The sequence below is a fragment of the Pagrus major genome, chromosome 7, assembly GCF_040436345.1.
Source record: "Pagrus major chromosome 7, Pma_NU_1.0".
Lineage (NCBI taxonomy): Eukaryota > Metazoa > Chordata > Actinopteri > Spariformes > Sparidae > Pagrus > Pagrus major.
In genome coordinates this window covers 28762987-28773156 of record NC_133221.1, presented here as the reverse complement: position 1 = coordinate 28773156, position 10170 = coordinate 28762987, and the positions used below count along the sequence as shown (strand labels likewise).

At 42.8% G+C, this 10170-nt stretch overlaps 1 protein-coding gene across 1 annotated transcript; it reads left to right on the top strand.

Moving 5' to 3' along the window:
• Window positions 1-5182: 5182 nt before the first annotated feature.
• Window positions 5183-9334, top strand: pim1 (Pim-1 proto-oncogene, serine/threonine kinase). The gene is made up of 6 exons (XM_073470636.1): window positions 5183-5600; window positions 5865-5971; window positions 6083-6133; window positions 6303-6669; window positions 7286-7462; window positions 7571-9334. Exons 1-6 carry the CDS (start codon window positions 5522-5524, stop codon window positions 7783-7785), a joined length of 996 nt encoding a protein of 331 aa, XP_073326737.1. The 5' UTR covers window positions 5183-5521; the 3' UTR covers window positions 7786-9334.
• Window positions 9335-10170: the final 836 nt, after the last annotated feature.

Genomic DNA, 10170 nt, shown 5'->3' with positions numbered 1-10170 from the left:
GATTTAACATTAGTGCTTCAGACGATGATGGCTTAATGGTCCCATTTATTATGCCTGTGTGAAATAGCCTTTTCACAGACATAAAAGCTTCACTATGAAGTATATAACCTATTTAATAGATTATATTTCTATCAAGAATCCATGCATATGTTGTTACATATGTGCAATAACTCTACTGCATATATGAGGGCTAATTACTGCAATAAAATGGTGCAAAAATGGTTGTCATTCAAACCTATCTATTAAGGGAATGTAAATTATCTGCACTGCCATCATCACAGTTGAAACATTATTCCAGTCCATTGAAGGTTCACGCACCCGCAAGCAATTATAACATAAAAACAGCAATTATCCTATAGTTGGGAATATTTACACATCTGCAGCCCTGAGTTGTATTGTGTGCTTTGAAGTTACCCTCATGAATGACAAGGCTGAGCGTGAAGTATTAAAAGCATAACTGGGGAAAATTAAAGAGCTAGTCCATTAACCCTTAACACAGCAATCACTATATGTTTTTGAGCGATCGTTGCAAAAATGTGTTCATGGAAATATTCTGTGTATTACTCCCTAATATTGGTATTGGCATCAGCCCCAAAAATCCAATATTGGCCCGGATGCGTGAACTAGGGGTGCTGAGGGGGCTGCAGCACCCCCTAAAACGAGGCTTAAACATATGCTGAATTTACAAGAAGTCCAATATTATTAAGAATTTCTCATTGACAGCGTTACACATAGTTAATAAAGTTTCTCCTAACGCAACAACTTACAAAACTGAGCAATTTTTTAAGGGAGTCTGGGGACTTTCTCTCTGTCTTCATCTTCTTGCTGCTGTTGACTGTGGCTGCTTTGACCTGTAATATGTTGATGTTCAAGTTTGTTGTCTGCTGTAGTGCAAAACATTCTCAAAATGTTGTAAATTATTGTCAATAATGACATTCAAATTAATGAAATCATCCATCTATTATTAATTTTAAAAAAACATGAATGTTGCTATGATGTCAGTATCCCCAACTGTGACTGGTCAGGCTTTACAGCAGTTGTTTTCAATAATTACAAGTCTCATTTCAAAACAGAGAGTTGAAGCATAAAATACAACTAAATCAACATATATCATAATTATATATCCCTCCATAGCAGGATGCTATGTGAATATCTCTGCTTGCACATGACATGCACGTCTCCATGTGAGTGACCAAACATTGCCATGTTCTCTACATTATCTATTGTTCAACACTCTGACGGTATCGAGAGCCATCAAACGCCTCGTGCAAGCCCACACTTGTCTCGTCCACCTCCATAATTATTTTTCCTGCCGCTTACAGAGTGGCGGCAGGTGGGATCTGCGGACAGCTGGAGAGGTGATTGGCTGGCCATCATGACCGATGAATGAACAAGTGTTTTAAGTGCAGACAAGTGGCTAAGCCCTTTACGACATCCAGTGAAGGAGAGAGGCAGAGGAACGAAGAGGCAGGAGGAGTCTTCAGCAGAATCTGTGTGGTCACATGGGGGAAAGTGAATCATCTCTATGCTCAGTTAATATGTTACATAGGAAAATGTCATAAGTTTTTGATAAAAGGAGGAGGCTGAGTACTGGGGTCAAAGGTGCACTGAAGGGTCAAAGACCGACAACCGAGTTAGTGGGTCTCTTCACTTTGCAACATCATTTAAGGCGGAACGTTGCAGAAAAAGGAAACAAACTTACAGTATCAAGATCAAGTGAAACGTGTGCTGCACACAGCTGATAATGTGTCATCGACATCAAGTCACAATTTATTCAACCATCAAATTTTAGTTCTTCTATTTTTAAAACTCCAACACCCAACAGAGTATTAACAAATATTACATAGAAGCATTCCTTTTACTGCTCTAAAGATGCATAAATAGTAACATATAGTGCGCTCATACTCATTGTCAATAAAGGGGCACTGTGTAGTTTTGGAGAAGAAACTCAAACTTAGAATTTTAATATGTACAATATTAATGGGATAATAATACAAACTCAGAAATATTTATATTTCCATTCGTGAATAAACAAGCTGTTCTCAGAGGAAAATAAGGTCCCAGAACACAGTTTGAAACTAGAAAGGTGGCAGGGTCCGCCACATATAAACAAAGTAAAACAGTATAAATTGTGTTGTCCTTTAAGGTCAGTTTGTTTATTCAGTTTATTCAGTCATGAAAACAAAGAGTTTTTTTATTTAGTTTGTTTAGGCATAAAAAAAATCAGCCAGTGAAGATCTTTCTCTTCTGATTAAAATTTCTTCCCAGAAACTACAAAGTGCATCTTTAATATCAAAATGTCCCAAAATATATCTCTGAATGAAAAATCAGATTCAGAAATTCCAGTGTATTGTGTGTATATAGATGAGCCTATTAGTTGAACATGCTACGTAGAGAGATATTATGTGGCGTGTTGAAACCTTCCTGAGGGCAGGGTTTCTATTTATCTAGAAAGAGGAAGTAATTCATAGAAGTATTATGTAAGCCAAGTCTTCTGCCACAGTGCTGTTTCCCTTGTGACCTCTAAAGTGTCAGTGAGCAGTGCACCAATATGTGGAAAAAACCTGGCAGAAATTTGAGTGACAGTGACAAAAGCCCATCAGATACGGGGCTATGTATCTGGTGCTCACTGACATAAAAACTGGGATGCCCTGCTTTACTGTAAGAACCTGTTGCCCTCTCCTCAGGGGACACTGAGACTTCCAGAGATGGGGCTGAGCAGCTGGCCTCAAAGTGAGCGGTGCAACTAATAATCTGTCCCTCTGACGGATAAGGTTAGATGGCTGTCATCTGATCCCTGCTGATCATGCAGGCAGGGGTATATCTGCAGCCCTGGAGAGATGCGTCACTGGTGGCATTTCATAGGCCTGCGGTCACTGTCACATTCATTGCTTTTGACCGCTCCCCTTTCACACACCTCTCCAGTGCCCCTGACTGAGCATGAACTCGCGCTCCTCTCTGCACCTTTCAGGACACTAAAAAACCACTGGTGCTTAAAGGATTAATTCACCCAAAAATGTAAATCTGATCATTATCTGCTGTTAGGTTTATGTGCACAAAACCTTTCTGGAGCTTCATAGCAAAATAGCATTGCAGCATTCTGCCAAACAACTGAAGTAGATGGGGACCTGTTTTAAAACATAAAAAAACAAAATAAAAACATAAAATGGCTCGATACAACTCATCTGGCATAATCCGAGTCTCTGGAAGCCCCGAGATCCCAAACTGATTAGTAAATATGTTATTAACACCCTTTGTTAAGCCAGAAATCTTCACTGTAGCTGCTAAGCTGAAATCATTGGGTGCATGAGCTTGACCGTATGTTGAGGGTGTAAATTAACATCTTTTCAAATCAATTTGGGTTCCAAAGACTTGGATTACCCTGGACGAGCTGTATGGAGCCATTTTATGTTTATTTACGGTTGTTTTTTTACATTTTAAAACAAATCCCTGTCTACTTCAGCTGTTTAGGAGAATGCTGCAACGCTGGTTTGCTGAATTTGACTGAATTTTCATTTGTTGGTGAACTGTTCCTTTAAACTACCTTTACCAGAGTGTTAGTACTGTAGCTTAACAATATCAGATGTTTCACATGTCCAGCTGTCTTCATTAAAGAACTAGAAAGAGGGTTATTTTACTCAGCAGGGTATATGTATTATTTTATCACCACCTTCAAATGTGTTGATTGATTGCTGGCAGTCAGGATTTCAGGTGTAGAGTCTTCACACATTCCAGAGGAATTAAAGGAATTTGCCCTGGGCATCCCAAAAGCAAGTATGGACTCCACCATGCACTCATTTTCATTCCAGTGAGCCAGGGTGACCTTTGCACACTCTGTGAAACCATCCACTAACAGGTTTTTACAAGTACTTTATGACCAAGATGATATAGGTCCATATTAAACTTACATTTTTGTGTGCACATGTCCCTATGTGGGCCCGTGTGACACAGTCAACACAGTTGAATAAACAATTGCTCATGCATGCAAAGACTTGGATGACGATCAGCCTTTATTAGCAAACAGTACAGCTGCCAAAAGTCCATTAAAATAAATAAAAATTAAACATTTCTTCCTCTTTAATTCTTATTTTCCTGCGGTTTGATGGAGGGATCCTGTTATTGCTTATTTGTGGAATACAATGCATCAACATTGTGAATTTTTTGTACAACTTAGCATGAAATTTCAAAGGAAAACAACTTAGGGAGGGGGAGGGAGGGAGGGAGAGAGCATGCTTTCCACACAATAGCGTGCGCGGGAAAAGGAGGGCGGAGAGAGGAGGAGCAGAGAGAGGAGGAGGAGGAGGAGGAGGTGGAGGAAGGGGGGGTAAATGGAAGTCTTTTTATCTCTAGTTTCCCACATCCTGTGAACGGCTGCAAACGCGGCCACCCAATTTGAAAGAATGAGTGGAATGCGCCTCTTCTGCCCCGCGCGCTTTGATGCGCAGCCAGTTGAGAGGCATTGTCAGGCAACTCAAACACAGACCACAGTCCTGGACTTCACTGCGGCCGTAAACCTCAGTGTTTAATGTGAAAATAATCAGGTAAATGGCAGGGCTTTAGAATAGCTGGAATGCGGTTGATGAACTGCTCTCAGGTTGCGTGGAGCCGCATGTGTCTCCTCGTGCAAAAAGCCTTTATTAAGCCATGTGGATGCTTCAGTGCAGCCAGCAGCAACAGTCTGCTGCTGTCCTCAGACACAACAAGTGGAGCAGAGGGGACAGTTATACACAGGAACAGAGACTTTGATATCAGATATGTTGGTATTATATTTATTTGAGAGGAGAATAAAATACACATCCAGTTTATTCACTTCTTGCGAAGCCTATTAATAACAGTATAATAATAGTCTGTTCATATGGTCTATTCACTGTGTCGAGTTCCCGCGAAAGGAGAGACGGGGGGAGTACTTGGCTTTGAATTTGCATCTCCCTCCAACCTGAATTCATAATTATACTTTAGTCTCCCCCCCTTTTAGCGCGTTTTTATTCCCGCCACGTCTGTGTCTGGCCCAGCCGGTTATGAGTTCGGCTTTATTTTCATTTGGTGATTGACGTGCGTTTGGAACGCGTACTCGCGCTCTCATTGGTGCAGAGAGCGGAAGTGGGCGGCGACACGGCGACGTCGGGGCGTTCCGCGACGCCCTCTTACTACTGCCTTATAACCGTCCTCCCCCCAGCTCGTTGTTTCCAAGAGCCGGTGTCTGACGGAGGCATTGGTCGCTACACCGTCTTATCTGTGTATATCCTCAATTTTACTCAGCTGTTTACAAAACATTGCCGGAGCTGCCGCGGTGTATACATCCGTACACCGGGACCAAGTTTCGGGCTTTACTTTTCCTGGACCACATGCGGGTTTTTCTTCTATCCGGATGAGAGGACCCCGACCGCATTTGTGTTGCTGCAACGTGGACCTACAGCTCTAACGGGAGCCGGGAGAGTCGCACTATCGGAATAAAATAACTGCTTTCGACCAAAACAAACGAGCACACTCTCTCCGACCTGTGGTGGATATCCTTAAAGGAATGCTGCTGTCCAAGCTCAATTCTCTGGCCCACATTTCCACCGACATGCCGGCGAAAATCCAGCTCCAAGTTCATCAAGGTTAGACGCCCTTTTTCCACCGTGTTGTCATGGAGGACGGAGCTGCAGTAATGGCTGGCAGCCCGCTTATCGCGGCTCCGCTCACTCATGCTGCCACTTGATCATTTTCAAGGACGGCAGTTATTTTAAGCCACAATTCAATGTATTTACAACATAGTGTGTGTGTGTATTATGTTGTGGTATGTTGAGAGAGCCTAGCTGCCGGTGTCTTCAGAGTGTACGGTGGCTCCCTGTGCTCACCGGCTGTGTTTATGTCTGTTGCAGTGAAGGAGAAGGAGCCTTTCGAGAAGCTGTATCAGGTCGGAGCCGTGCTGGGAAGCGGCGGGTTCGGCACTGTCTACTCCGGTACGAGGGTAGCGGACGGAGCTCCGGTTAGTATTGTGTTGTTATGTTGTTGTATACGACGTGTTGTGTTCTGAAGCAGCTGCTTTATATTTTGCCGTACACGACGTTTGACGCGGTCTTTGCTTCTTCTCTGCTAGGTTGCTGTCAAACATGTGGCCAAGGACAGAGTCTCCGAGTGGGGAGAGCTGGTAAGAAACCATTTATACAACTGTTTTAATGCTAATATCGACTTAATTAACATGATATTATATAATAATGACCTACATTGCGTTTTAAAAATGTTATATTCAAAGTATTTGATTGAAATATGTCGTGTTTACATGCAACAAATACTGATGTTTATCATGGTCTCTTCAGCCTAACGGCTCCCGGGTCCCGATGGAGATCGTGTTGTTGAAGAAAGTCGGGACGGGCTTCCGAGGCGTTATCAAAATGCTGGACTGGTTCGAGCGGCCGGACAGCTTCATCATCGTGATGGAGAGACCCGAGAACGTCAAGGACCTGTTTGACTTCATCACGGAGAAAGGTGCCTTACCGGAGGAGCTGGCGCGGAGCTTTTTCCGCCAGGTGCTGGAGGCCGTGCGGCACTGCCACAGCTGCGGGGTGGTGCACCGGGACATCAAGGACGAGAACATCCTCATCGACCTCCGCACCGGAGAGATGAAGCTCATCGACTTCGGATCTGGAGCCTTACTGAAAGACACCATCTACACAGACTTTGATGGTGAGTCATCAACACGATGCATTTGAAAATGGCTTTATTGTCATTTTAAGCTTTTTTATTTTTATTGGATGTTAGGGTATTTTTTAAGTCAAAGCCATTTGAGCAGCCCCTCTGTGCGCCTCTTTAGTCTTATGATTCGTGCCCGCGGACCCCAGCAGGAATTCCTGGGTTGTGTCATCTCTGACATCCCCCCCACACACACACACACACACACAGCAGCCTAATACATACCAGCAGAATCGCCTTTGCTTTGGCGCCCCCCATCGGAGGGAAGTGGCATTTTTACAACTCAAAGTTTGTAAACAAAGTCACATGTCTGCTCACCCCTCCCACACACACTGCTCCCTCACACACAAGCCTGTCACACTCCCTGGCACCTGAGCCCAGATAATACCCTCAGAAACAGGCTCAGCTGATAAATCTGCATACTTTTGTTAATCATTTAACTTCCTACCCAATGCTTCTGTTTTCAGATTGACAAAATGATATGTGGTTATCAGTTAGAGGAGGCTGCATCATTGCTTAGATATTTCTTTCTTGTGATTGTGTGTGTTGTAGATAAATGGGTTTACAGTTTCTAAAGGTGTTTTTCTTTTTCTTTCCTCCTCCCTGACAGGCACAAGAGTGTACAGCCCGCCAGAGTGGATCAAATATCATCGTTATCACGGTCGCTCTGCCACAGTTTGGTCCCTGGGTGTCCTGCTGTACGATATGGTTTGTGGTGACATCCCATTCGAACACGATGAGGAGATCACAAGAGGGCAGGTCCTCTTCCGGAGGAGAGTCTCCACAGGTAAATTCACATTACAGTGCATATTTTAAGTTTTTCTCCAAGTGTGTAATATTTCATAATCAGTTTAGTGCTCCAGACTTATTGGTTCTCCTCCTCCTCCTCCTCCAGAATGTCAGCAGCTGATCAAGTGGTGTCTGTCCCTGCGGCCAGCTGACCGTCCATCCTTTGAGGACATTATCAACCACTCGTGGATGCAGAGCACGTCCTCCTCTGTAGTCCCAACCACAGTGCAGACGGAGAAGACGACCACAGAGATCAGGCTGCACAGCATCGGCCACGAGCCCACAGCCTTCATCCCCACCCCCGTGGCCGCGGCTCGATGATGGAGATTCGCTCCAGTCTGAACCAGACTGCACCAACATAAGAGACTATTACAGAAAGACTTATGTAACAGACTTGAAGCAGGGAGGAGGAGGGGTGGGCCCTGCACCAAGGTGTAAAGGACTACACACAGAGGATGTCGATGTCATGAAAAAACATCTCATGGCTTAAACCTGGCAGGCCACACCCTCTCCACCCTCATCACCCCAACTACTTGATTCTCCCAGCCGCCGACATGGTCGGTGTCAGATCATCATCCTCGCTGGACTCTGATCTAGGCAACGGGTGTTAATCAGCGCGTGGTGGGGTGGTGCTCTGTGTGCACAGACACCTGCGTTGAGCAAATACAGAACGTGCTCTCACTGTTCTGCTGAATGGCCAGCGGACAGTCTGAGTTATGTAACCTCTCGCTACACTGTACTCTACTCTCCCTCCATTCTGTTTGAGTCGGAAGAGCAGAGGCGTTGGCGAACAGGGAGGTGATTTTCAAAAAGTGCCTTCTGTGAGATTGTTGGGGGAACCTGAAAATACTTGAATTTGTGAAAGCGAAAAAGGCACTAGATCTCAACTGCCTTTCTGCTCCTTACTCTGTACAAGGCTTTATATTCTTTATCGCTGTTTTATTTTCCTCTCATGGGCCTAGATCAGTAAAGCCTATGCCATTTACAACCACTACTATCACTACTACTACTCCAATGTCATTAGCAACCAGACAACCTCATAGCTCCGGCAGCAACCTGTGCAAACAAATCATAAAGACAGAAACACTGGACTTACCTCGCTCTCTTTACTACAGCATCCACCTCTACTCTACAACCTCCGCTTCCTCCTCTTCTCGTGTTGTACTGTAAACAAACACAAGGCTTAGGCAACTGCCTCTTTCACACCCACCTGAATGCACACCACAATGCAAACCATACCGAAATACAACATCCTCTGCTCTTCTTTTTTTTGTTTTTTTTGTTATGTAAACAGTGCCTCACACAGGTCTTAAAATTTGGTGGAGACAAGAATTGTAAATAATATTTATTATTGCTGTGGCTTCTTTCTCACACTCAGTGAGCACAGAATTTATTTATTTATTTATGAGAGAATTTTGGCTGTATGTATTTCATTCCACAGTCACTGAAGGGCCCACAGATTATTTAAAAGACAAACAAAGACAAGATGATTTTTTTTTTTTACCATATTTATGGCTTGAAATTTAAAAAAAAGAGCAGATGTGTGTGTGTATGTTTGTGTATGTAATGTAAATAACATTGTAAATAGTCCCAAAAGCACTTCCATCTTAATGTATGTAAACATTGAACGTCTACTGATGGTAACTGGTTTTGTTACGCTGTCGTCTGCTGTGGGAGCAAGTGAATTCTGAATGTTGGATGTTTGTGTGTGTGAATGTATTTGTGTGTGAGTGTGTGTGAGAATGAGAAACTCTTCTGGTTTCATGATTGCAGCTTGGATTGTTGGTTTCCTCATCCATTCAGATTAGAATTGTAAATTATGTTCGAAACTATTTTTATACAATTTCAATAAATATTTTTTTAACTATGACACTTGACTCCTTCGTATTGCTTCAACACAGTCATGTTGTTGATGCTACAACACACTTTATATCAAGGTGAAGCCAAATGTCCTACATCTATCAGAACAGACAATAGGTGTGCTAGGATACAGAATTTATTGATAAAAAGATTTGGCACTATTTTCACACATGTATAGACTTTAGTGGGTCAGAGGGAGCAGGTTTCCTGTTTGCCGCCTCTGTAGAAAAGCAGCACATACGGAGAGAATAGATGAAGAGATAAGACACGCTGGTATCTACTCTTTTCATCTACTCTGTTTCTGCAGAGTGCTTTCACATATAGAGGAGAAAACAAGTTCAGAAATATTTCCCAGCACTGACTTTCTACTTTGAACTGATATATTTAAGAATGGCAAACAAATAGCTTCATTACTCACATTCTTACATTATATGATCTCTTGTATTATTTGTCAGCGGAGGCATTTGATTTAGAGGTGAATAAAAGTTGTTGATTTATGTGAAAATACACACATGCAGGAACAGAGGACAGAGCACATCGTCACAAACCTAAATGAGACATATCAGGATTTCAGCTTTGTTAAACCACTGCTGAGTGTTTGAATGTGTCCCTGAATTATTAACATATAGCCGTACACTGTATATTTTGTATTATTGTATCATCATTTATGAAGCACTGGTTGCTCCTCATCAGCAGTGTTTGGCAAGTTACTCAGGGATTGTAATATGTTACTCTTTACTTATTGCTCCATAAAAAGTAATGTTATTACTTTACTTATCACTTGGCATCAAAAGTCATTAGTTACTTGTTATATTACTCTATGACTTTTACATCTGTAACATCTCC